This window comes from Netta rufina (genome assembly GCF_964035555.1).
Source record: "Netta rufina genome assembly, chromosome: 3".
NCBI lineage: Eukaryota > Metazoa > Chordata > Aves > Anseriformes > Anatidae > Netta > Netta rufina.
The window spans coordinates 63,797,069-63,824,772 of record NC_140125.1 but is presented as its reverse complement, the minus strand read 5'-3'; the positions used below and the strand labels follow the sequence as shown (position 1 = coordinate 63,824,772).

At 39.2% G+C, this 27,704-nt stretch overlaps 1 protein-coding gene across 4 annotated transcripts in view; it reads left to right on the top strand.

The window, feature by feature from the left end:
• MDN1 (midasin AAA ATPase 1) overlaps nt 1-27,704 on the top strand; it is a gene marked incomplete at its 5' end in the record, with an annotated part of 93,858 nt that overhangs the window by 43,267 nt on the left and 22,887 nt on the right. For 2 of the 4 annotated variants that reach the window (XM_084284878.1, XM_084284876.1), the window contains 31 exons: nt 420-565; nt 2,315-2,517; nt 3,584-3,804; nt 4,802-4,915; nt 6,623-6,755; nt 7,747-7,856; nt 8,403-8,536; nt 9,248-9,408; nt 9,779-9,899; nt 11,003-11,213; nt 11,355-11,586; nt 12,255-12,381; nt 13,347-13,517; nt 13,650-13,864; nt 13,963-14,344; nt 14,485-14,594; nt 14,805-15,501; nt 15,992-16,153; nt 16,986-17,259; nt 18,255-18,490; nt 18,892-18,987; nt 19,228-19,322; nt 19,919-20,043; nt 21,146-21,292; nt 21,574-21,683; nt 22,111-22,184; nt 22,417-22,612; nt 23,896-24,052; nt 24,217-24,363; nt 26,285-26,411; nt 27,317-27,422. In XM_084284878.1, the coding sequence (XP_084141004.1) occupies nt 420-565; nt 2,315-2,517; nt 3,584-3,804; nt 4,802-4,915; nt 6,623-6,755; nt 7,747-7,856; nt 8,403-8,536; nt 9,248-9,408; nt 9,779-9,899; nt 11,003-11,213; nt 11,355-11,586; nt 12,255-12,381; nt 13,347-13,517; nt 13,650-13,864; nt 13,963-14,344; nt 14,485-14,594; nt 14,805-15,501; nt 15,992-16,153; nt 16,986-17,259; nt 18,255-18,490; nt 18,892-18,987; nt 19,228-19,322; nt 19,919-20,043; nt 21,146-21,292; nt 21,574-21,683; nt 22,111-22,184; nt 22,417-22,612; nt 23,896-24,052; nt 24,217-24,363; nt 26,285-26,411; nt 27,317-27,422 (5,540 nt within the window). Of the gene's footprint in view, nt 1-419; nt 566-2,314; nt 2,518-3,583; nt 3,805-4,801; nt 4,916-6,622; nt 6,756-7,746; nt 7,857-8,402; nt 8,537-9,247; nt 9,409-9,778; nt 9,900-11,002; nt 11,214-11,354; nt 11,587-12,254; nt 12,382-13,346; nt 13,518-13,649; nt 13,865-13,962; nt 14,345-14,484; nt 14,595-14,804; nt 15,502-15,991; nt 16,154-16,985; nt 17,260-18,254; nt 18,491-18,891; nt 18,988-19,227; nt 19,323-19,918; nt 20,044-21,145; nt 21,293-21,573; nt 21,684-22,110; nt 22,185-22,416; nt 22,613-23,892; nt 24,053-24,216; nt 24,364-26,284; nt 26,412-27,316; nt 27,423-27,704 lie in introns of all 4 variants that reach the window. The other 2 variants (XM_084284877.1, XM_084284875.1) reach the window with 1 other exon arrangement.

Genomic DNA, 27,704 nt, shown 5'->3' with positions numbered 1-27,704 from the left:
CCAAATCATTTAAAAAAAAAAAAAAAGGGGGGGGAAAGGGGGACAGGGAGGAACTGATGTACTTTGTCAGGAGGCATCAGACACTGGCATGATATATGTATTGTCTGTCGCTGTAAGAAAGGCAATATATTCTAAGCAAAATGCAGCAATACAGAGGGTTTGCACAAGGCCTGCTCAAGCTGTTCTTTTCAGCAAGGTGATAGTTTCATTCATCACCTCAGCTGCTTGATGTTTTATTTTGAGCCGGTCACTTGTAATTTTACAGTCTTGTCAGATTTTCTTAACCTTGAGAAGAACCCATTCAAATCTAAAGACCTGTTGGGGTCTTCAGGGACTATAAGAGTAGTGATTGTCCTCAGAGGGTTAAAGGGCTGCCAATTACTTAATATTCATTTTACCCTAAATGCTGTGTCTTCCAGGTTCTGTGTCATCTCTGTCACCTTTGCTTCAAGCTGCTGTGTTAATTGTGCAGCAGATAAAAAGAGGATTTGGATTAGCAAAGTCATTTTACAGAGCTTGTTGGGAAGTCTATGGCCGCTCACAACAGTTGCAGATTAATCAAAAGGTAAAAGTCCTGTATTTGAAAAATCTAACGCTGTCTAGATAAGCAAAAAAATATCATGAAGCATCAGATTTCATAAAGCTAGAGTTTGAGTCCCTGTTTCCAAAGAGCCCAAGCAAGGGGTTGATGAAGATGGTGCTCTTGGAGAGATGAAACAAGCCACTTCAAACACTCTTTCAAGGTGTCTGTCAGGTGGTGAAGAAGATGGATTAAAGGGCATTGGGTTATTTTCTGTACATCCTAGACTGAACCTTTTTTGTCTCCAGAGCAAGCACTACAGTTCTGCACGTATCTTACTCCAGCAGATCGGTTGCAGCTCCAGAAGTAGTTTACTGGTGTTGAATAGTAAAGAGCAGTGAATTTCAGCTGTTGCTTGCCCTTTCATGACTTATTTGATGACACCAAGCTGAGTTATGTGGTTGACAAGCAGGAGGGAAGGGATGTCATCCAGAGGGACCTGGACAGGCTTGAGAGGTGGGCCTGTGAGAACTTAATGAGGTTCAGCAAGGCCAAATGCAAGGTCCTGCACCTGGGTCAGGGCAATTCCAAGCACAAATACAGGCTGGACAATGAGTGCATAGAGAGCAGCCCTGTGGAATAGGACTTAAAGGTAGGTGTTGGTGGAAAAGAAATTGAATATTAGCCAGCAATGCGTGCCTGTAGTCCAGAAGGCCAATTGCATCCTGGGCTGCATCAAAAGCAGCGTGGCCAGCAGGGTGAGACCCCACTTGGAGCACTGTGTTCAGCTCTGGGGCCCTGAGCATAAGAGAGATCATGGTCCTGTTGAAGTGAGTCCAGAGGAGGGCCATGAAGATAACCAGAGGGATGGATCACTTCTCCTGTGAAGACATGCTGAGGGAATCGGTCCTTCAGCCTGGAAAGGCGAAGGCTCAGAGGAGATCTTATAACAGCATTCCAGTATCTAAAGGGGGCCTACAGGAAAGCTGTGGAGGGACTCTTTGTCAGGGAGTGGAGTGACAGGGTGAGAGGTGATGACTTTAAGCTAGAAGAGGGCAGGCTTAGATTAGAATTTGTAAAGAACTTTTTCCTTTAAGGATGGAGAGGCACTGGAACAGGTTGCCCAGAGATCTGTGGATGCCCCATCAAAAAGGCTTTGAGCAACCTAGTCTAGTGGAAGGTGTCCCTACCCATGTCAGGGAGAGTGGAGCTAGATAGCAATCACAGAATTGTCTAGGTTGGAAGAGACCTCCAAGATGATACCTTCCAACTCAAACCATTCTACAATTTTCTCAGACTGGTGGTATGCTACTAGAAAAAAGGTGAGGTGAGAGTTGCATGAAAGCTCTCTATCTGGAATTTGCTTATTGAGATATTCCCCAGGGATAAATACGGTTTGTTCGCCACTTCGTAGACAGTGGCTTGCTCTCCCAACATAAGGGAGCCAGAGTATATCCTAATTGAATTCTGAGGCTTGCCCTTTTTTAATAGCTTCAGTTGAGAGTTTGGGCTATTGATACTGATTAAACTGTAGCCTGAAACAATGTACACACTGTCATCTGGAGACAGCAATATTCACTTTGTATTTTAGATGTACAGTATGTTATTCCAGTTATGGTTGAAATTTTATGTTGTTTCATTGTGTAGGTTATGTAGTGTTTGTAGATCCCTTGATTTATAATGATTTGTTAGTAAATATGTTTAGTTAGAGCTCCCTGAGATACTGTACTTGAATGCATGTTTGAGTATGATTTTATAATTGCTTTTTGTTTTTCTATTTTGTTGTTGTTGTAGCTTGTGTTAGAATTGGTTACAAAGCATGTTTCATCTCTGGCTTCCCCTGAAATATGTGGTGACTCCCTGCTAGCAATGGGACTGTGGCCAGACTCCCTACCTACGAGTCTCTTTACAGCTGAAGACTCACTTCTTTCAACCGTCCGGAGTGATGGACAGGTCCTAATGTATTGTCTGAATAGACTAAACCTTAAAAACCACAGGTAGGAAAGTCTTTTTTTTCTTTTTTTTTTAATCTAATAAATTTATAAGAAACAAGATGTATGTGAATAGTACTGCTGACATGTCATTGCTCCCTGCAAAACTTTGTCTTGAGCAAATTGTATGGGTAGAGACTGGTAGTTGTACTCTGGTACTGAAGCTTCTGTTGTTACTTTTCCACACAACTGCTACAAACACAGGTTTAATTATATCCTGGTTTATTCTTCAGTCCAAAATAGGTAACTGTGTTCCATCTTCAGTAGTACACGTGACCCATTTTCAGTTGAGTTGGGAATAGGCATTTAGCAGGAAATGTGAAGTTGATTTACAAGCTGATAAAAGCCCCCCAAATCTCTTTGTTTCCTTCTGAGATGAAAAAAAAAAAAAGTATTTAGTTGTAAATATATTAATGATCCTTTGTACTTCTTGCTCTCATCTAAACAATTAATCAGCAGGTATTTTAGGTCCAGTAGCTTCAAATGAAAGAACAATATTCCTCCTTCAAGCAGAGCTGTCTGCAAGAACTCTTATGTATAGGGACCATATGCAAGATCTCATTAAATGAGTTCTTGTACATCGTAACAGTTATTTTCACAACACTGGTGCAAACTCTCCCTGTCTGCTTGCTTTGTTTTGTGACACGCTGGGGGCAGGTACTATGGTTTGCTTCTACTGACAGAACAAGTTGTGGAAGTTACTACTAAATTATAACGTGGAAATAGTTGAACTCTAGCAACGTGCTGGGTTTTTATCCGTGACATTCCTCTCCATATCTTTATCTTTTCACATATCCTTCTAGCGCACAGACTGAGTGATAATTTCTTAGTGAAATGATATGCATATTCACTTCTGGCGTTGCATGAATTTTTGGTAATAATGAGTGCCTAATATTAGACACGTCCAGATGACCTGAAGTTAGAAACTGCCTTTGGAGCTCAAGAAGGGAAAGGAGAAATTATTGCATTGTTATCTTCCTGCCTAAAGATGGTTGCATGGCAAACACTTTGCAAAGTCAAGGTGGTAGTTTGAGCCATTGGTTGCTGGTCTTCACTTCTTTTTGTATTTCAGGACACTACCACTGACTCTGCAAGATCTTCAGAAAATTATGCAGTCCACTAATCCTGAGAATCTCAGATTCAGTGCTGTTGAGATAAATGCAGACTGGATGGATAAACTGGAAGTCCTCCAGGCTTCAGTGAAATTTTTCATAGAAAAGGCAACCAATCAAGATTGGACATTGAGAGTTAAATGGCTTAACTACTTAACCAAAAATCTGCCACAAGGGCTAGGTAGGTAATTATTTAACTTCCTTTTTTTGTATCCAGGCTGATTCATTGTATATTCACAAATCATAAGTCTTAAATGAGAACATCCAGGCCTTTCAAATGATCTAGTATGGAAGTTCTCAGCATACTAAATCAAAGGTTTGAGGCTCCAGGGAGAGACAGAAACTGGTTGTGCGTGTTAGGGACAGGAGAAGATTTTGGCTTAAACATTGTCTTCTGTTAGTTGAGCATGCATATAACTTGTACTACTTCTAAAATGCAGTTATTTCTGGATGCCTCTTGGTTTATATAAGAAAATGGCATTCTCTTCACTTTTTTTTTGGTAGTGATAGTAAAAACAGTAAAATGCCTTCTGTTTATTTGGTGTTAAAATGCAAATGGTTAGAAAGTCAGGGAACTGCTGAACTTAGGTTTCCTGAAAATGTGTTGCCTGAATATTCAGGATAGCAGCTGAGGTGAGTTCTTCATTGCTTATTACTAATTGTATTAAACTTGTGGAGAAGTTAGGCATTAATACAAGTAATTCAGACAGACAACTGTCTTATGTTCCATGAAATCTCAGACTGTGTTGTCCCCACATGATCAAGAGAGAGCTGTCTTATACAGATGCATCTGTCAGGAAATAATAATAATGAAAAAAGAGTAGAAAGTTACTTTAATGATAAGTATGCTCTTACAGGTTTTTAATTAAAAAAAATCAAAAATACACTGAGGAAGATTTGAAGGTAAAATCTTACGGTTTTCTGCAAACCATATTTTTAATAACATTATCACCATTTTAACTAGAACTCTTCACTGGATTTATCTGTTTGGCTGTGATATTTTGACTGCTTTTGAGGACTCTTGTAACTAATTGAAAATATTAGCTCAACTGGCATATGTCCAGAGTTCATGCACAGATGAGGTTCAGGCTGCTTGTGCAGGCTCAGTTGAAGTTCATTTTATTTATTTGAACTAAATGCTCTCTCTTAGATGTATGCACTCTGTTCTTCATCTGCAGATCTAGTGCGGACTCAGTTGGAAGCGGGTGCTGTAGCCCTTGGTAGTTTCTATGCCAGTTCCCTCTCATCCGGAATCAGTAACATGATCAAGTTGCTACAGCCAAGTATGACAGGTACTTCTGAAAAAAAAAAAAAATTATGATAAAAGACATCAGTGCTTCCTTTCTTTGTTTTCTGAACACACTGCATCCCTACGTAGGAAATGTGTGCAATAAAAACAGGCTCAATTCTAACTGCACATCGCTATTGTTGGGGAAAAATAATCCAAGAACAAAGCTATTCTTCCTGTCAAGAACTGTAAATATGTCATTTAAATGCATTCACAGAATCACAGAATTTCTAGGTTGGAAGAGACCTCAAGATCGTCGAGTCCAACCTCTGACCTAACGCTAGCAATCCCCACTAAACCATATCCCTAAGCTCTACATCTAAACGTCTTTTGAAGACTTCCAGGGATGGTGACTCCACCACTTCCCTGGGCAGCCTGTTCCAATGCCTCACAACCCTTTCAGTGAAGAAGTTCTTCCTAACATCCAACCTAAAACTCCCCTGGCTCAACTTAAGCCCATTGCCCCTCGTCCTGTCACCAGGCACGTGGGAGAACAGACCAACCCCCACCTCGCTACAGCCTCCCTTGAGGTACCCATAGAGAGCGATAAGGTCACCCCTGAGCCTCCTCTTCTCCAGGCTGAACAAGCCCAGCTCCCTCAGCCGCTCCTCGTAGGACTTGTTCTCCAGGCCCCTCACCAGCTTCGTCGCCCTTCTCTGCACCCGCTCAAGCACCTCCATGTCCTTCTTGTAGCGAGGGGCCCAAAACTGAACACAGTACTCAAGGTGCGGCCTCACCAGAGCTGAGTACAGGGGGACGATCACCTCCCTAGCCCTGCTGGTCACACTGTTTCTGATACAAGCCAGGATGCCGTTGGCCTTCTTGGCCACCTGAGCACACTGCTGGCTCATATTCAGCCGACTATCCACCATCACTCCCAGGTCCTTCTCTGCCTGGCAGCTCTCCAACCATTCCTCTCCCAGCCTGTAGCTCTGCTTGGGGTTATTGCGCCCCAGGTGCAGGACCCAGCACTTGGCCTTGTTAAACTTCATGCAGTTGAGCTCAACCCATCGGTGCAGCCTATCCAGATCCTCCTGCAGAGCTTTCCTACCCTCAAGCAGATCGACACACGCACCTAACTTGGTGTCATCTGCAAACTTACTGAGGGTGCAAACTTACTGTGACTGCTGATAAATGATGGACAGTGGCTTGGCCAGCTCCTCTGCCAGTTCTCTCAGTACCCTTGGGTGGATCCCATCCGGCCCCATTGACTTGTGCACATCCAAGTGCCGTAGCAGGTCACCAACCAGTTCTTCATGGATAGTGAGGGCCACATCCTGCTCCCCATCCCCTTCCACCAGCTCAGGGTACTGAGTACCCAGAGAACAACCAATGCAAATTAGGTGAGAGTGCTACGACAAGGAATCCTGACTGTGTATCTTGTGACTTCAGCATACTACAGTTCCAATTTAGGATGTGACGTTCTCAAGAGTGTTGCATGTATCTACTGCTGTTCTGACTGAATAGTTGAGGCCTTCTGTTTTTTCCTAATACTTAGCATGCTGACCTATCTCAAACCTATACTGAGGCTTATAATTTTCCTTCTGTTATTTACAAGGAACTGACTCCCCTGGTTTCCTTTCCAAGCTTGTTAACTTTGTGAAATCTCTTAGGATTCCATCTTTGTCTTTCTAAAGTTCCTGTAGAGATGGGATTGAGGAAAGTCTTTCACCCAATAATGTTGTCAATATTGTCTTGTCTGCCTTTCCAGATGAGCATGTGATGCCTCTGGACCCAAGATGGAATATGCAATTTTTGGATATTATTAGGAATTCAGTGAACTTTGATACAGAAACAGAACACACAGATCAGCTTCTAATCCTTTTGAAGTCTGTAGCAAACCGGTGAGTTACCAAAAAAAAAAAATAATAATAATAATAATCTTGTAAAGACTCTCTTGTCCTGGTTTCGGCTAGGATAAAGTTAATTTTCCTCCTAGTAGCTGGTATGGCCACTGACTGTACTCAATATTTTGTAAACAGTTGTGGTATCTGTCAAGTATGTTTTTAGGTTTCAACAGATGTTCTCTAAAATACCTGGCAGAGGTCTTATACAGATATTTAAATTCTTTGCTCCTGCTTTATGTAGCTGTGGACTAAAAACAATCACTTGATACAAGGAAGCAGAATTCCCAATATTCTTTGTAGGTTGGAGTATCATAGAATCATAGAAGAGCTTGGGCTTGAAGGGACCTTAAAGATGGTCTAGTTCCACCCCTTCTGCCATGGGCAGGGACACCTCCCACCAGAGCAGGTTGTCCAGGGCCTCATCCAACCTGGCTTTGAACACCTCCAGGGTTGGGGCATCCACAGCTTCTCAAGGCAACCTGTTGCAGTGCCTCTGAGTGAAGAATTTCCTCATCTAATCTAAACCTCCTATTTAAAAATATGCTCCTTTGTCCTATCATTATCTGCCTGTGTAAAAAGTTGCTCTCCATTTCTAGGACAAACTAGAATTGAAGAGCAAAGCATGAAAACGGGGGAGCAGCAGTTTGAAATATCTGATATTTTGGACAAACTTTCCTAATAAGAAAAAGCACTGGCACACAAACTTTAGATTTACAGTATAAGGAAGCAGCTGCTCACTTATCCTACAAGTGTTAGCATTGTATCTGCTTAGTATCCCGCTGCTTTTTCCTTTGCTGAAGTAATGAGTCTGTTTTTTGTGAAGTGTGCTTCTGCTGAAGCCATATTCAGGCAATTAGTTATGCTGCTCTTGATAGGTGTTTCATGATATAGCGTAATACCTAATGTCACATTGTAGTTCGTCACTCTAATAAGGCAAAGGCTTTAAGTTAATGATGCTGGATTTCTAATAACTTTATTTTTAATTCAGGGCAGTATTATTTCTTGACCGAGAAAGAAGGAGGTACACTGAGAAGACTTTGATTACTAGCAAGAAGCCAAGAACTAGTGCCTTAAGAATGTCTCTAGATTTCCGTAAAGGTGGATTGATTTCTTTTTTCGCTGTTTCTTTTGGTTCTATAGCCAATTTGAAATACAGTTAATTTGCACTGTTATGAAATGGGCACTTTAAATACGGTGTATCCTGAAAGTGTGAAGGAAGACTGTGTGAATGTGAAGCTGTCAGATGAGGACTAAAATGATATATAACGCATTATTCTTAAATTAGATACACCTTACGCTGCAGCATTCCTGTCCAGCCTCTACTACGAGATGAGTGCATGTCTTTCTCTTAATTATCTAAACTTTATGAAGATAGTAGAGAGAAATTGGATTTGTGTTCTGTCTTTGGCTAATCTAAATAGCAGAGTTATTTTTACTATATTAAATGCATAGAGGCAATAGATAATTGTGCAAATAGCAAAGGAATATTTTGTTACTTTGAATCTTAGATCTTTTTGATTTTTCTGTTTGTTTGTTTTTAACACCAAGAATACCTAGTGATTTTTAAAATCACCCATTAAGTTGACATTTCATATGGATGGGTTATTCAGTCTCTTCCTTCTTTCCCTATTCCCCAAACTTCAGATCCAGGAAGTTACAACTCCCTTCCTCATGCGATTGTGGTCAACCTTGCTGTTTTCTTTGAACTTTGGGATGTGTTTGCACTTCACTGGGTAACATCTACTCAGGTGGCCTTAAGTGATGATGACATGCAAGATGTGAGTAGAGTTTTCTTACTACATTAGTAGTGTTCTGCAGACTGATTTCACACTACTTTGTAGTTTTCAGGGACCATGAAATAAACTAGGGTGCTTCTATTGGTATTCAGAATAAGCCTGAAATGAGGCATATAATTATGGGGTGCTCAGTTTATTTCAGTAGCTGTATTTCTGCACTGTCTTCTCACTGCTTTTGTATGGAATGTAGGTTATCAGCCTGCAAATACTTTGTGTAGGAGCTTTCCTTCCTGGAGTGTAGATATCCATTGCTGAACTTTATTGTCTGGCCTTCTTTGCTTGCTTAGGATAGTATGACTTGTGCTATAGAAGTGCATGTTTCTGTCCACTGATGATAAAGGGAGTATCCACACCCAGGTCGGATACAGCTGTCTTAACCTGGACAGCAGACATGCAGGTCACAGGGGTTGTTCACTTCTGCTCCCTTTTCACACCACAAGGATAATTTTTCTAAAATCTAACAGCAGCATTGTAAACTTGGTCCAGAGATTGTTTCACTTGTGTACTTCCTGCAGCAGAGTCACGCAGCTTTTTTAGAGAACATAGTGTTGAGTTGTAGTTGTGTATAAAGCATTGCATGATTCTGAAATGTTAACAGAAATGGCAGTGATTTTTAATTTTCTCTTGCTTGAGGTGTGAAGCACTCTGTTACATGCAGGGCTCAGCACATTACTAACCTTTCTGTCCCATCAGATTTTGTATTGCTTGCTGTGGCGTGACCGGTTCTGGACAGTCTCTGACACTGTAACAGTGGATTCACCGGGGCTGTCTCTCCTGTCTTTGCACTGGCACTGGGTTATGAAGCATCTCATTGACAGAATTCCTCAGATGCTTATCGGATCAGACCAGCACAAGTGAGTGGCTTTGATCTCTAGTTGTGTTAAATGATAGTGTAAATTGCCCTTCCTCTCTCCCTCCCTCTTTTTTTCTTAAGTATTATAGTTAATTAGTGTTTGCTGTTGGTGTCCAAATTATGTTCTGTTAGTAATGAAAGTACAATGTATTAAATAGCTGTTCAGTATTAAAATTCACATTTTTAAGCATTGGGATTCTCCTTGGCCATATGATCATCTAGAATTTCTACTCGTTTTCTGTTCTTGTAGTGGAAAGATTTTAAAAAAAAAAAAAAAAAAACCTTCTCATATATATGCATCCTTTTTTTTTTTTCCTCAAACTTTTACTCAAACTTCTGAGTTGTTTTTTTTTTTTTGTTTTTCCTCCAAGGGTTTCCAAGGAAATCCAGTCTGTTTCACAGCAGATTCAGAACTGCTTGGCTGATCCTGCTGGTATTTCTGCCAATATGAAGCTATTACAAAAGTCGCTAGGAAGACCTCTTCCTTTTAAGGTATTGATACTCTGCTTGCAAAAGATAAGAATTTCCAGTGATGTCCAAATACCTTTGAAATGATCCTTAGTTCTTAAGAAGGGAAAGCACTTCCTTTCCAGGTCAGCAAAAAGGCATTCCTTTTGGACTTGATAGAATGGTTAAAAAAGCAATTTCAGTGTATGTTAACATACATCTTTTTTGTGACATATATCAACTATCCAGGTAGCATTTCTACTGTTAACTATGCTTTTGTATAGATAGCAGTTATTTTCATACTTGTGCGTCACTACATTAAATATTACTGCTTGCTCAGATCTGGAGACTTGTGAATATCAGCATGCCACTTGCTTACTTAGTGAACATATGGGTGTATGGAATAGAACGTGTATTTCTTTTTACACGACATAAGACAGGACTGCCTTATGACTTAACAACCAAAGCCACTTAAATTTGAGAGTTTTTTCTCTTACTTCAGTAATTGGCCTCATCAAAAAAAAACTTGCAGTAAATTTTTCCAAAGATTGTAAGTCCCTATTTAAAACAGGGCACGAGGAGACATGTAGATTACCCGTTTTGGTGATTAGTATTAGATCTAGGTTTTTACAGCCTTATTGTTCAGAGATACTCAGCTGTTCAAAAATAGTTACTTCATGAGACTTCCAAGAACATTCAGTACTTACTGAGAGCTTTAGGAAATTTTTCTAGGTATCCAAATGTATTTAATTGCAGGTGTCAAGTGACAATTTATTTTCAGTGACAGTAGCTTCTGGCAATTTTGATTGATTTATATATTTATTGCTCTTAGTTTAGGTAAGTTGTCATGTTGAGGCATGGTTGGTCTGCATAACATATATGTAGTATTTTCATGAAGGAAAAAGAGAACAAGAAAAAATTGGTAAGGGGGAATAGTGGCCTCCCATTTCACTTTCTGTCTAGTGTATTGAGTAAGGCTGCAAAAGAATTGTTAAGCTGTATATGTGGTTGCAATTTGGTTTATGTGTACTTCACTTGTATGCTTATGTATTTGAAATCTTCAAGTTCTGACTGTAGTCACAGATTTTATTTTGTTAGCATTGCTGGAACAAATCGCCTCTTGTTCAAACAACTTTTTCATATTTCAGGATACACTGGGCATGGATTGTTTTTCTCAGTTAAAAGTTATCAGCAAGCCACTTAACATCTTAGAGTCAAAATTGGCCTTTGGAGAAAGTAGATTGCAGGAAAAAATGTGCTGTCTGAAAACTGCTGCCTCTGGATGGAAGGTGAAGAAAGCATTGCTGCAAGCTGATGGCCTGATACTTAGAGCTAATCATTTAGAAGATGTTAGTCTGGGTAGGTAACACTTCTGAAGAACATAACAAGATGGTTCTGCTGTCAGCATCATATTTATATAGAAACAGAAAGGATGTGAAGTGTTCTCTGGCAAGAAGCATAGTATATGCATTTATGTGCCTTTTACACTCTGTCAAACAGGTCAACTAAAGATTTTTTTGAAAGCTGTACATTCACAACTGAGAGAAGAGGGACTTAAATACAGTCATTCAGAGGAAATGTTCACTGAAGATACCATCTCCAACCAGTTAGACCCTGCCGTGTTAGTCCAGCTCTGCAGTCGGGTTCAGCTGTGGCCTGCAATGGAGCACATGGGTGTGCTCTGGCAGTACAAACTGACAGCCGATTATGTGGCTAAGGCTTGTGCAAGAAGGTAAGGAGGAGAGTGGAAAAAGTTCTGTGCTCCTTTCATGAGACTCTGAATTCCTAGCTAAAGGCTGCAACTTCAGTGTTTTAGATTTGCATGTAAATTTGAGGTTTTGTACCTATAACTGCCTTTATGCATGTATGTATCTGAATGTGTGCATACACGCTTGTATTTGTGTATAAATACACATATGCTCCTTGTCTGCATGCAGCTGTAAGATATGACGTTGAAAGAGTTGTTTAGTGTTCTACTGAGAAAGTATTTTTAACTGATTTTCATCATTGCAAATAGGGGAATGCTGATGTCCAAGCCCATTGGTGTAAAAACATTAAACTCCAGCAATAGCTTCATCAGTGGTAGAATGGATTATAAATGATCGAAAAATAAAAGCTTTTATGTAAGAGTCTGGTAGCAGTTTTGTATGTTTTGCTGAAGATTGTTGTAAAGATTAGTTGTAAATTTGGATTTTGCTAGCTTTTGCAAGGGGTGCAAGTGTTTTGGGTATTTACTAGAGGGCTTGTTCATCTCCAATACTTAAAATACTATAATTTTAACCTTCCAGGTAGTCTTTGTTATTCTTGTGGCCTTGTCTGCTGTTCTGAGTTTGTTTCATTATATAAGTGATTTGCGTGTCCTGCTTAGGCATTATGTCATATTTCTTTTATCTCCTACAGGAAGAACTTCAGTCAAGAATTAGGCACGTGTTCAGATCTAGTTCAGCTTATAGCTTTTGCTCTGAAATTGACACCAGCTGCCTCCCACCAGCTGTCTGGACTGTGGCACTTAGTACATCTTAGTGAAGTAAGAACAAGTTTTAGTTTAAACTAGTTTTGCAGAAGTTTTCAAAAGACTTTTCAAACTAAGTATCTCTAAGATTTTGACATGCAGTGGTTGGAGAGCTGCCAGGCAGAGAAGGACCTGGGAGTGATGGTGGATAGTTGGCTGAATATGAGCCAGCAGTGTGCTCAGGTAGCCAAGAAGGCCAACGGCATCCTGGCTTGTATCAGGAACAGCGTGACCAGCAGGGCTAGGGAGGTGATCGTCCCCCTGTACTCAGCTCTGGTGAGGCCGCACCTCGAGTACTGTGTTCAGTTTTGGGCCCCTCGCTACAAGAAGGACATGGAGGTGCTTGAGCGGGTGCAGAGAAGGGCGACGAAGCTGGTGAGGGGCCTGGAGAACAAGTCCTACGAGGAGCGGCTGAGGGAGCTGGGCTTGTTCAGCCTGGAGAAGAGGAGGCTCAGGGGCGACCTTATCGCTCTCTATGGGTACCTCAAGGGAGGCTGTAGCGAGGTGGGGGTTGGTCTGTTCTCCCACGTGCCTGGTGACAGAATGAGGGGGAATGGGCTTAAGTTGTGCCAGGGGAGTTTTAGGTTGGATATTTGGAAGAACTTCTTTACTGAGAGGGTTCTTAGGCATTGGAATGGTCTGCCGAGGGAAGTGGTGGAGTCACCATCCCTGGAGGTCTTTAAAAGACGTTTAGATGTAGAGCTTAGGGATATGGTTTAGTGGGGACTGTTAGCATTAGGTCAGAGGTTGGACTCGATGATCTTGAGGTCTCTTCCAACCTAGAAGTTCTGTGATTCTGTGAAGTTTTTTCTTCTTGTTCAGAAGAGATGCGAGTGAACCTTTGCAAATTTTAAACAGACCTTAAGGAATATCTTGTACTATCTCTACTAGAGAAGTGTCATGCTCCTTTTTTCGTCCTGCTTGATTCTCTTTCACTACCTGTAAATTATCCTCAACTCCGGGTTTTTCTTTCTCTTTAGGTGTCGCCTGAAGAAATGTCTATTCTGTCATCTCAACTGGTTCATGCTGCACTAGAATCCTTTTGGAACAGTACTTTCACCACAGATCCAGACTACTGGTTGACTTGGAGACCACTGCCTGCAACAGAGGAAAAGATCCCTTCTAAATCCTATCTGAATTGTTCTATGAAGGTTTGTTTCTTCTTTCCTATCAAGCAAGACCACTTTACTAATTTAACAGCTTTCTCAAACAATGTTACAAATCTTAGCATGCTCAGTGCAAGTTGCATCTGAACAATCTTAACTCTTCATCTCTTAATTTAGGGCCCAGGTATTTTGACCCGAGCAGTTTTCTCGAAGTGCTTCTTTGAAACTCTAACTAGTAGCAGTAAGACAAGCCAGTGGGATGTGAGTGGACATCCTGTTCTGTCTTCATCCCATGTGACACTGGGAGAATGGATGGAGAGAGCACAGCAACTTAACGAAGTCAGCACAGCACTGTGGACCAACCTGGCTGTTGCTTCAACAGCAGACTTTAGGTATTAACATATGTATGGAAAGAAGGTCTTATTTCAACCAGGCATATTGCAGAAGCATGCTTGCTATGTGTGAACTTTTTCCATTCCTTTGTCTCCAGATACACAGATTCTAGACTACAAGGAATAATGCTGTGCAGACAACTCTCCAGCCTGGTAGATCTGGTTCCAGCAGATCTTCAAGAGGAATTTTTGGAGTACTGTGAGAAGCTCATCCTCAAGGATCTTGTTGCATATGAGTACCTTCTCAAGATACTTAGAAGCATCGCTGATCAGGAGCTACTTCCTAAAGAATTCATGTTTCTCCTGCTCACTTGCTTGCAGCAGTTCTTTAGGGAAGGTCTTAAGGAGCTACCAGAAACAGCTTGGCGAGGAAGCCTCTGGGTGAACATTGGTTTGGTGCAGATCCAGTTGTGGCTTCCACAGACCCGGTTTGATCCAGCTATTAAAAGAGAATACAAGCTCAAGTATGCCAAAGAAGAGGTAAGCGTGGAGCTGGCCAATTCTTGGTCATGATTTTTGAACTCTGGGATTATAACTTCTTTTAATGTCCAAGATGATGCTGTACGTACTTGGTTACCAAAATCAGAACCTCAGAGAAAGCTTTATTCTTGTCTTTTTAGTTAGACCAGCTGGAGTGTGAATGGAAAACATACGATTTGTCATCCCAGCTGCATACAGGAAAAAGTATTGAAGACAAAGCAGTCAGCAACTATATTCATCCCCATCTCAGGTAACAGCTCAGGCACTTAACTCTTCTCTTTCAGGCTGGAAACTTTCTTTTGTTGCTTAGGTTCAGTTTTCCTCACAGCTTTACAATCTGTGTTCTTCTGTAGGAATGAGGCTTGTTGATTTGAAAGTAGCGATTTGTATATTGAGGTGGTAGAGAGAAATTTACATTTACATGTACATTGCTGAGCTGGTAACTGTTATTTCTTAACAGACTGTTGCAGGAAAGAATGCAAAGGCTGAATGAGCAAATAAGCAGTCTCTCCAGAAAAAAGGCCTTCAGGCCTCCAGCTCCACTCTACGACTGCTTGTACCAGGAGGCTCACCAGTACATCAACAGCATAGCAAGGGTTTCTGCAGTCCAAGATCTTCTAGCCCGCCTTCTGCAGTTCCTTGGTGGGGAAAGACCAAAATCACTCCAGGCAATAAAAAAACTGTTAAATGAAGAAACATCCTGGCAACAATCTCACCATCACTTCAGAAAACACTTGGCAGAGGAGTATGCTGCATTCCCTGATGCCATCATTCCACTGCAAGCTGCCATCTTGCAGTTACAACACGGCATGCGATTAGTGGCTTCTGAAGTTTATGCCACGCTCAACAGTTTTGTTCGTCCAGCTGATCTCAACAACCTCCTTACTTCTCTGTTGACGTTTCCATCTGTTGGTCATGCTTTTCCCACGTACTTGGCTCGTGCAGAAATTTTATGCTCAGTGAATTCAGTTGAGGTCCTTCATGGACTTAAGAAGTTTTCTCAGAAGCATTCTGAAGGAGAGTCTGAGGGAGTACAGAAGCCTTGCCCAACCCTGGAGCAGCTCCTGGTGAACGCGTTGTTGCATCTTCAATGTCATGTACTGTCCAGAGGAGAGATGGACCAGAAATCTCTGCGACTTTTTAGACATCTGTGTCAGGTAACATCTAGCGCTAGTGGCCAGGATTCTTGCACTGATACTCATCAATATCATGTTCTTAAACTTTTTTTCCATACAGAAAGTAATTCAACATTTTATGCTAGCTTATTTGGATTTAGTGAGGTGTGAACTCAAAGCCTGTAATGTTTATAGGCTTTAAATGTTACAGGCTTTGATAACGGTTACAGGATTTTGATAAAAAGCAACAACAACAAAACAAATTAAAAAAAATACACAAAACTTTGTGGAAAGGTTCTCTATGAAATGGTTAAGACAGGCTATAACTTGGCCAAGCACTCTCTTGCACAGTTTTAGTCTGTGAGAGCAGTTTACAAATCTTCATTCAGATTAGATGGTGTTGCTTTATACTGATGCAGACTGCAGAGGGGGAAAGAGCCAAGCACGATAGATGCCGCCTTACCAAAATATGAGGCATTGAGGTGATTTAAAACATAATATTGTATAATAATACGTTACTTTGTTTTCCCAGTCAATTATAAATGAATGGGATGAACAGGAACGCCGTGCCCAAGAACAGGAAGCAATGGAAAACAGTCTGTACAGATACAGAAGTAAGAATCATGGGAAAGGAAAAAGTGAGGAAGAGGAGGAAGAAGAAGAATTTAGGAGGAGATTTCCTTTTCATGAAAAGGTAACAGAAACTATATAATGAAGAAACACAAAATTTATGTCCGAAGTAGCTCCTGAAAATGCATGTTACAAGTAAGATGAGATGAAGAATGAAACATCTTCTTAAGCCAAAACAGAAATGTGTGTTAGATTTTGGGATGGATAGATATTAAGTACTGTGTTTTTTCGTTTATTTTCTTTTCAGCTAAATTATCCTAAGTTACACAGCTGAGTCAGAATACGATTACTAATGGTAACATTCTGGAATGTGATTCAATTAACAAGTAGGGTCTGCTGAGGTTTTGTTGCCTGTGAAAAACTTAAATCTCCTTGATTAAATATTTGTGTTGAAGCTGTGAGGTTTTTGTTTTTAAGTTTAACTGGTCTGAACAATTTTTGAAGTGACTTCACCAGGCAGTATTGTGCAGTGCACAAATCTGTGAGCCAGTTCTGTGCATCAACATGTAGCCAGGAGGTTGAGAAGTAATAGTTCAGATCTCCCAAGTGATCAAACAGCATTGAAGTGGTTTATCAGCAGGTATGACTGCTAAAGCTTGTTCTGGAAGAGGTTTTGTTTGGTTGTAGCTTGTACAATGTAGAATGCACTGTACTGCATTCTTCTGCCTGCTGTGGTTTATGCCCTTCATTGTTCTATTTGCCTGTGTTCTGTTTCAGACTGACATCTGGTTTGTGAGGCAGGCCATGTACCTATATGAATGCCAACTCCAAATCATTAGTGTTAGCACATTGTTGCAGTGCCAGAGAGTACAAAAAAAAAAAAAAGGGGTACAGGGGAGGAGGGGCATTAAAGGAAGAAACTATAATTGATCTCTTAATTATAATGCAATTTGTAGGATTTCGAAGATATCACAGCTGAGGCAAGTCTAGAAGAAAACATGGAAACTGAAGATCCATTGGAAGACCAGCTGGAAGTAGACAGAGCCCTTTTGTCCAAGAGCTCGATGCAGACTGTAATGGTGGTTCATCAGCAGTTGTGCTTAAACTTCGCTCGATCTCTGTGGTATCAAAAGAGTCTGCCTTCTCATCAAGCTAAAAATTATTTCACCGCATTTATTTCCTGCTATCAGACTGGCGCATTTCTGGTGTCACAGTACTATCCTTTAATTGGTAAGATTGCTAGCAATATTTCAGATGTACAAATTCAGCTTTGTGATGATTTGTTACAAATAAATTGTATTGCAAATCATAAAATAGACCTATATTATAGGCTGTGTGCAAAAATAGTTTCCTTTTTCCAAATAATTTGTCCCATTTTCAGAACTGTCTTGCAAGGCTTTGTTTTGTTTTTTTTTTTTGAAATTTTTTCATTTGTTAATGGAACACGGTTTAAGAGTAAAGTGAACCTACTTCATATTCAGAAATGTTGATCACTTACATCTGCATAATTCTGTGGAAGATTATGCACTTGCAGAAATTTCCCAGAGGTAAAATTTAAAATAAAGTTCATAAAGAAATTGATTTCAGTGGAACTTCTATAATTTAAATCAAACGAATGAACAAAACAAAGTGATGCATTTGCTTTGAATTTTGGCACAATTGATGTGAAAATCATAACAATGTGTGTGCAAGACCTCAATAATATTTTTCATCACTTCTCAAAGCAGAACTGTATTTCAGTTCTAATAAAGGTGTATGCATGCGGTTAAGAAGCAGATAGTGCAAGAGGACTGCTATTTCTACAGTAATATATTTTTGTGTTTATACCTGAGGTGTAATGTATGTGAGTGTGTTGATTTTTTTTGTTAGTTCGTTTTTGTGTCAGATTACTTTTTTCACAGAGTCTTGATAATAATTTTGTAGTAAATATCCCCTCCATGTGAACTTAGGAATGGAGGAGCTGTGGTTTTCTGCCTGGACTGCAGTGTACCTTTAGATTTATCTTTTTTATTGATAAAATAGAGGATGCAAACTTCAAATTTGCCTCTTTTCCTCTAATCTCACCTTATTGCTTATGCATGTTAAAGTCTTATCTTTTTAATACATAACATGCTAAGGTTTGGAATGCAGGAAACAAATTAACTTTTCCTGTTAAATTGGAAAAAAAAACAAAAACCAAAACCAAAAAAAAAACCACACAATGTCTTTATTTCTTGACTTCCTAGGTGCTGAAATGAATGATAGTCTTTTGGGAAGCCAACTTCTACTTAGCACACTTCTTCAAAATACCTTTTTTGAGGAAGTAACATCAGATCTTGTGCTACAGCAAGATGGCCCCTATGATTTTTACCAACATCCTAATATTCAGCAAGTCCGGCTGTGCCAACCTGTACTTGATAATTTTGCTAAAGAAGTAAACAGGTTACTGCAGGAATGGCCAGAGCATCCAGTGCTTCTGCAGGTAAGGATAACTCAACAAAAGTTTAGGAAAAACAAAAATATTTTAGCATTGTTTGTGTGTGTAAATACATGGAAAGATATGCATAGGACCTGTGCATGCATATATCTTTGGCAGCACTAAGGGGGGGCTGTGTGGATCTGATTTCCTGAAGACTAATGCAGAAACGTAGAATCAGTTGGAGCTCTTAGCATTATTAGGTCTGCTCATTTCCTTCAGAATGCTTTACTGAACTACTAGTGAGCTAATACTACATGTAAAATGAAGAAGCAGTTGAAAACAAAAAAAAATGTTCTTAACCTCTTTTCAGGGTAGAGTTACGCTAATAAAATCAGCTTAGTTTCATGACTGCTTTTGTTGAAGATCAGTTGCTGTAGGTTGAACACTTGTTTTTCATTCTGCAGCTCTTGGTTGTGATGGACAGAATCCGAAGTTTTCCACTATCTAGTCCTCTCTCAAAGTTCTTGAATGGCTTAGAAATTCTTCTTGCAAAGGCACAGGTAAGAAGAGAGCTAAGTGAAATTCTTTTCTCATTCATGCTGCTTTAGTTGTATTGGTACCATGATTTAAAAAAAATAATAAAATCTGAGTGCTTGCCAGGGTTTGGGAAAGTGAATTGCTCCATGCTGTGAGTTTAAGGAGTGAATAATAGTATTACAGTGCTATGCGGACACTGATTTCTGGCTTGTATAAAGATAAACATTTTTTGTTGTGTTTTTTTTGTTCTGTTTTTCTGCCAGGACTGGGAGGAAAACGCTAGTCGAGCTTTGTCCTTGCGGAAGCATCTTGATTTGGTCACTCAGTTGATTATTCAGTGGCGGAGATTGGAGTTGAAGTAAGAACTGTCCTTCCCTATTGCTATTTCTTAGAATTAAGCTTCTGTCTCGATATGGAGACATGTTGCAATGCATTATTGCTTTAATTGTGAAGTGTTTCCTTTCTTTGTATGTGTGTAGCTGCCCTTGTACAGGTATAAAAACCAAACAGAATGAGCATGTCCAGCCCCATATTGTCTTTCATGGTGACCATATGTGTATGTGTGTGTGCCTCAGAAGGGAGAGAAGCAGGACACAACTGGAGTACTTCATTCTGTTTTCCCAGCCTACTACTGTTTTTAATCCTGGGATCAGGAATCCACGATCAGGAATTCCAAAAGTCTATCTCACATTTTGTGAAAGAAAACTCTTTTTGAAACCTGGCTCTGACTGGTTTTATTTGACGGTTGTAGTTCCTTCATTTCTTATCTCATATTTATTACTGTCAAAGTAATGATCTTCAGTAGTTGAATGTGTGTATATTAAGGATATTTGCAGATTGTTTCATCCTCTAAAATCTTCCTTTAGTTTAGCAGAAACAGAATAAAGTCTGCATTGTTTTGGAGCCCATATGACTAATGAGCTTTTTTTTTTTTTCTTTTCTCACTGTTTTCAGTTGCTGGTCAGTAAGTCTGGACAATGTTATGAAGCAGCATGTAGAGAAATCCACAAAGCGTTGGTTCTCAGTCTATCAGATGATTGAGAAGTATGTGCAAGAACACACCGAGGCAAACATGGAAGGCAAGTCCTATCCTTATATAAACATGTGGCAGAGTTGCAGCAATTACTAAGGATGCATAATTAAGCTCTCAAATGACCAAGTTTAACCGTGCACTTCAAGGTGGAGTTATTGTCCCCTTTGCTCTGCAATAAATTCCATGCCTCTATAAGGTGTTTCATATAGAGTGGTATTTTTTCTGAAAACGTGTGTGTAGTTCATAGGACTAACATTGTGGGGGTGTAAAAGAGAGATGCTTGTAAAAGGCATCCAAAAGAAAGTAGAGTGGTAGTGATCATGTCAGGGACATATAAATATTGTAAACTGAGGTTTGGAAGCCTTCACCTGCAGCTGGAAAAGGCATCTCACTTTTTAACTGCACAAAGCACAATTCATATTCTGACTGAGCTGCTTGAGTATTGTGTATAAAGCATAAAAAATTCTTACAGTAAGTGTGCTTTAGGTATGCACTGTGCCTAGCAAATCTGTCCACAGGTGTTCAAATTATGTAAAATAAGAAAAAATGCTGCTTTCAGTCCCTAGCCCTCCCAGATTTTCTGAAATTGTGAAGATGAAAATAACATTCTTTGGAATGAGGCAAAGCTCTTCCAATCTCCTGACTAATTAATGTACTTGACAAATTAAGATCCTTGGGTTCTTTTTACATCTTCCAGTACCTTCTCCCATAGGCAGCACTCTAAAGACACTACTCTCTACTAGATTTGTCCAAGATTTTGTTTCTATCTTGATTTTGAGGTGTTAAGGAATTGGCAGCAACTAATTTGTAGCATGTAGTTTTTCATCATGGCTGAAAAAGTTTGTAAAGAATAGCAAGTTTTCTCAATATACTTAGTGTTCACTCAAACTGGGTGTGTAGCCGGCCTCCTCAGCGCTGTCTTACTACTGCCTATCTTGTCCTGTCTTCTCTTTTATGCAGTGTATTTTTTACTAGTTTTATTTACTAAATTAGAATTTTTCCCTCCTTTTTTCCCTAGTTTGTCTTGAAACTTCCTAAATAGAAACCTGATACTTAATTGGAAGGTCACAAAGACCAGTCAACAATTTTCATGTAAAGTTTTTTTTTTTTTTTTTCTCACCTTTTTATATTTCTGGTGCAATGTTCAGAAACTGAGCAGATGAGTCTAAAAATGCTGGTCAGCACACTGCAAGCTTTCATCGAAGGATCTACGCTGGGAGAATTTCATGCACGACTTCAAATGCTACTGGATTTCCACTGCCATGTCTTACTGATGCCTCAGGTAGCAGAAAAGGGTAAGTTATCAGTGTAATGTGTGTTAGAGTCGTCTTAAAAACCACCATATATTCCAGGCTTTCTGGACAGATGACTAAGAGCTCAAACAGAATGCAAGCCTATGATGCATTTATTCATTTTCATGAAGAATACTGTTGGTCTGTTAACCCCTTCCTTTGATATTGCTAAGCGTCACAATTACAAAACAAACAAACAAAAAAAACACTAGGCTACATTTCTGCTGTTGGTACTGAAGAATATCCTGTTTTGAAAGAAGCTCCTCATTGTTTGTCCCTTACAGACATCCTGTGCAGCATCCTGTGGAATTTATACAATTATTATAAGCAGTTTTCAGAGTGTGTTGAGACCAGAATCACTGAACTTCGTCAACCTATAGAAAAGGAACTTAAGGTAAAAGAAAATTTTGCTCAATCTGATTATACAACATCAGAACAGTAGAGCAGTTATTTGAATTTATGTGTAATAGCTCTGTTGGCCATGGAAATCCCTGCTGTACTTCACATTTTCTTTGTCAAGAAGATATTTTTTAGGCAAGGAGTTGGTGAAAGTCTTAGTGTTTGGTTGGTCCCATTTAGCCATGGAGGTTTCTACCAAGCCCCTTTGTGAAGCCCCTTTGGATTTCACACTTGGCTATGCAGCAGTTTTAGCATAAACAAGTAATTATTAGAACGAGACAACTATGCAGTTATTGGTGCATGCTCTAAAATGTAATGCATTGTGTCATCATAGCTGATCAGCTTTAAAGACCATCTTTTGTCTGCAAATACTTCATTGTATTAGTATAAGTAATCCCACTGTTTATTTATTTTCTTAATAGGAATTTGTGAAAATTTCAAAGTGGAATGATGTCAGCTTCTGGGCCATTAAACAATCAGTTGAAAAAACACGCAGGTAACTCGTACCTTTTGAATTAAGGAGCCAGTTATGGACTGATGATAATAAATAGCAGTATTTGTATGTATGACTGTATTTCAAATCTTCTTTCTAAATTTCTCTGATTTTAAATTTGAATGCAGGAATGTTTCTTGTACCCATAAAACAGTGGAAATGCTTATTTCCAGCAGCTGAGAGATTTCCTGGATTAGAACACCCAGTAACTGTTTTGCTTCCCTTTTGTAATTAGGACTCTCTTCAAATTCATGAAGAAATTTGAAGTTGTTCTAAATGAGCCATGTCGGCCTGCCTTGGTGGAAATTGGTAAGGAAGAGCAGCTGGACTGTTTGCAAAAGCAGGAGGAATCTGAGAACAAAGAGACTAAAGTTCAGAGGCTAAGCAACGCATTAAGAAAAATTGTGTCTTCTAGAACAGATATTGCCAAGGTGACTGTATTCTTTGTTCTAAGTGTGGGAAGGATATTTTCAATATTTTCATCTGTATGTTTTTCACTGATTTATGCAGAAAAATCTTACATAAATGTCAAGTCTCTTGAATATATTTTCAACTTTTTGGTCTTTTTTGTGTTGAGTGTTATGAAACACCGCAGGTGGGTGGGAATACAGCCTGGAAAGACAAGTATGTTCAGCATTAGTTTGGCACAGTATCTACAGTCTAACATAGAGGCTATAGCAGTTACACATTTCATCTCTAAGTTACTCGTATATTGTCTGCAGCAATGTGTTAACTTCCCTGCTGGTACAGTGACACTGACTAGGACTAACATTTAATATTGCCCTACTTCATAGTGCCTTGTTCGGTGTGTCTGTAATGAAGCTGTCCAGCTCAGAAAACAAGTCAATTATTTTCCTGAAATAGATACCAAGGAACCAGCCAGAACTCATCAGGATTTTCATGTGGGGGGATATTCAGTTACTCTCATTTCCAAGGCTTTAAGTTTATTTGGAGCTGGAGGGTGACTGATTCTGCTTTTGTCGTCTGACAGTCAGGAAGATGATGGATAAGGAAAAATAAATCTGAGGCAAAATCTAGTGTGGGTTTGGTTTTGGGACAGGGAGGAGCATTTTTTTTTTTTTTTTGCAAGCCTGTCACTGATCATTAACAGGGTTGCTGCTGGTTTCACATGTTTAAGAAATTAAGACTTTATGAAACCGCAGGGACATGCATGCAAACTTAAATATCCTAACTATTTCCTAAAGAATAGCTTTTGACATGCTGGGGGATCACTTCTGTAATTTAATTATTTGTATTTGTGTACCATTTTCATTGTTTCCCTAGCAGTGCAGTTAAATTTGTGTTTAGTGGAAAGTAAGAGGTGGTGTTCTTACCTAATGTCTTAAGGGCATTAATTATATAGGATAAGATGACTGCCTACCTTTGAGTTTGGAAGGCTGAGGAAGTTGACCTAAATGCAGTAGTCTCTATGAAAAAGAGGCCATGACAAACAGCTAAAAAAGTAGGGCCACAACATCTTTGATTTCTTTGGCTTTTTTCAGAGTTAATACATGCTTGACATACAGATATTGCTATTTTCCTCAAATGCTTGGGCTGAACTGTTCATGGGACTGCATGAGCAAGGTGTTGGGTTTGAGGTGAATGCAGAACTTACTCCTTGTTTTTGCAGCAGTTTACTCTGACTTAGTGGACAGGTAATACATGCATAATTCAGGCTGTCTAATTGGACTGTTTCTTTCATTTTTCTCAGCAGACACTAACGGAAGAATGTCAGGATGACATTACATTTCCTACAGAATCTCTTCAGTACCGCCTGCCCAAGCTTACTAAAAGAATGAAGAAAATGTGTGCAACAGTTACAGAAAAGAATCCATTCTTAAGTCTTCTGGAAAATCTTGACCAGCTCACGGGTTAGTTATTCTTGTGATTTTTATGTCTTAATTGACCTTTATAACATGAATGGAATCAGGAAAAAAATGCAGATGCATGGTTCCTTTCCCAGACTATATTCCCATGGCTGGTTTGTGTTCATTGACGTTTCATATTTTAACTTTCCCTGCTGTCTTCCTTGCAGGTGATATCATTGGTTCTGTAGTGGAACTGCAGAGTTTAACGTTTGATCAGACAGCAGATAAGGAGAAGCAGAAGTCAGAGGCCAAGCATATTCAGATGCAGAAGCAACGGGCTTTGTCAGATCTCTTTAAAACCCTTGCTAAAACAGGTGAGCTTTGAATTGAAATGTGCTTGTTTTAAAAGTTCTTAAGCATCTTACATTTTTGCCAGTACATGCAAATACATGATATAATATTATGTCTTTGAAGTCATTGAGCCATTAATACATACAGGCATTTAAGTCTTTTTCCCTTCTTCTAACTAAGAGGTCTGATGTGCTAGCCCATTCATATACCTTCTCTTCTTCGTACATTCCACTGTATGTAAAATAGTTGCTCTTCTGAAGCTGAAATCTATGTTATCTCCAGTCAGAAGTCACTGGTCAGCTTTCAGGAGCAAGAGAGAAGCTCATAGTCTTGTACCCAGTCCCTTATCCAGAACTGGAGTTAAATTAGCTTCTTTGAATGAGAGCCCATCTCTGTTGACAGACTGGCAGTGGTATTGCTGAGCTGTGGAGATTGAATAGTCTGTTGATGGGGATCATTAGAGAGACCCTGCTCAGCAGCCTAATCTCCGTTGCAGCCATTGCTAGTTGTAAGGTTAAGGACCTACCCAAGCTATTAACTATTGCCTTTTCCTTTGATTGTACAAAATATCATCAACTGTTCTTAGCCACTGAACACCTTAGAAACCAGCAAAAGCAAGCAATCTCGTTCCATAACAGTTGTCTGACAGCATTCTGCCAAGTCGTAGCCACAGGTAGAAAACTAACCAGAACTATGCCTTTTTTTTTTTTTTTTTTTTTTTTGGGTTTAAGAGTTTAGCATTCTAGTGCTTCTCACTGAAGCCACAGTTTCTGGCCTGCAGTGATTCTAAGAACTGAAAAAAAAAAAAAAAAGTCAAATTTACCTCCCTCTTGGTTGCAGAGAGAAGCTTGGAAATGGGAAGTTAAGGGTTCCAAGAAGGAGGCATGCTTTTGATAACAAACTTACACAAATGGGTTGTGTCATGGCACTTGGGCGGAGGGGATTAAATTATTTATATTTATTTATATTTATTTTATGTTTTTAGAGATATATATATATATATATATATATATAATATGCTTTTGGAGGGGTAGATTTTATTTCTGAGTATTTGTGCTACTTAAACCAGTTGCTGTGTTTGCTAAGTAGATCCTGGAGCTTTAAGGTCCCTTTGTATGTACATGACTGTTAACGCAGGTGTACTCAAGTGGGAGGTTTCTGGTGCGTACACTTTTCATGTATTTGATGTTTTTTTTGTACCCGCTGGTGTCAAAGTAATACCTGACATTGCAGCTCTGAGGCTTTATGCTGGAGAGAGGACGTACTGTGATGACTGTACACTGGACTTGAATTCTTTACTGGGATCTGTCTTTCATTTCAGATGACTCCTTTGACTTCCCTATTCATCATCCTTTTCGTATCTAAACATGAGGCGATGGTCCCTAACTCAGTATTCTGATGGGATCAAGAGAAGTTAAAAATCTTACTGTTTAAGACTTGTTTTCCATTCCATTTGGAAAAATGGCATAACTTTGGCTAATAAACTTTTCTTACAGACTTTGTTTGCTTTTAGGTTACTTTGAAAGGAGTTTTAATTTGTTCAAGGGAAATGAACATGCTTGATCCAATTCTAAAAATAACTGAAGTACAAGTGTGAAGACTGAATTTAAAAAGTATTTACCTGTAACTTTTTCCTCATGGGTTTTATTTCACACTATAGCATGCCTTTGAGTTTCGAGGCTTTTTTGTTTTTTCTCTTGGCTGTCACCACCAACTTTTTATACAAGCAGGTCTATGTCTTATTTCAGCTGTGTTCTTCAGCTGAAGATAGCTTAGCTCTGGTGTGTTATGTTAGAAAATTTGGAAAATGTTCAAAAGCTTGTCAAGATTAGAAAGCATGAGGAAAAAATCCTATGTTGGAGGCTTTGTATCTTAATAAGTCACACTTCTTTCCATATAAAAGAATGAGGGCATAAAAAGATACGTGTTCAAATGTCATTCCAGGTCTGTCATACCGAAAAGGTCTGTCTTGGTCCCGCTCAGAAGGCTATAATGAAGTAGTCCGCCTACATCCGCTGGACTTGCGTACTGCATTAACTGTAGTGAGTTGTACGAATGAACTGGATGCCACGTATGTATACAGCATTTTTAACCCTTAGATTGTATGAGTTGCTGCTCTAGTTCTTAAAATTTATTGCAGGTGGATTCAGATTGGAATTTCTGGACTTGTTGAATGCATTTTGGGTTTTAGATTCACTCCCATCTGTTTTCTCTGTTTGAAAATCCTGTACATACTGTACTGGTACATAAAACAGAAGTTTTTTAAACTTTTTATTTTTAAATTTGCACTTCTGATAACTTTGCCACTGGTTTCATTGGTTCTCTGAATTCATTTAACCCTTTGCTGTTCAGCTTTGTTTGGGACACTTTGTGAATATCCTTAGAAGGTAGACTGGTAATGATTTATTAAAGATTAGTTGCAATTTACAGGGATTACTTAGTCAACTGTTTTGTCTTCATCAATGACTAATAGCATATTTAGACTTCAAAGTGGGCATTTCTGGAAAAAAAAAAATTGCCTATGTGGAAGATGTTCTTTCAAATGTTTCTCTGCAACAATTGATTTTGTCATTGGAAGATGCTGGTTACTGTCCCCCTCAGATGTATGGGCTTAATGTATAATATCTTCCATGAAGACCAAAATAAATAGCTTCCCTATCAAGCTTGATTCAGCAGCATTAAAAAAAAAAAAAAAAAAAAATCAAAAATCACTGCTTTAGCATAAACTGATTTTCAGAGATGGAGATTTTATTGTTGCTCTAAGTTTTCCTAGGACTTATTTAAAAATAAAAAATAACTCATTTCTTATGACTTATATATTTGTGAGGAAAAATGAAGAATTGAAAGTGCAATGCATTTGCAAAATATCAGTGTGTAATCAGAATTTTTAGGTTGAAGAGCTGACCTGGTGGTTCTAGTGTTCTGAAATTCTGGAATTATTTACCTTTCTAATATCAAACATCTGTGCTTTGTCAGGTTACTCACAGAGGTTTCTTCTGCCTGGGATGGATGCCAGAAGTACTTCTATCGTTCACTTGCACGCCACTCTAGACTTCAGACAGCATTGTTAGCACCTGCCAAGGTAAAAACACAAAACCCAACCAGGAATCCTACTTCTGCTAATTTTAGATTACCAACTTGAACTGGAATTTTCTAGTAGTAAAAGAGTAAAGTGAAAATACTGTGTTCTGTAGTACGATAAAAAATATATATTTGGGGGATGAATATTAAATATAGCATTTCAAAGCCTGTCATTCTATGAATGAACTAGAACAAGCAAATTACTTGGTGAAGTTAGTAATCTGTGTGTTGTACAGTATCCTTCATCCCAGCTAATCCCGAATTGCTACTTTTTGTGCCTGAA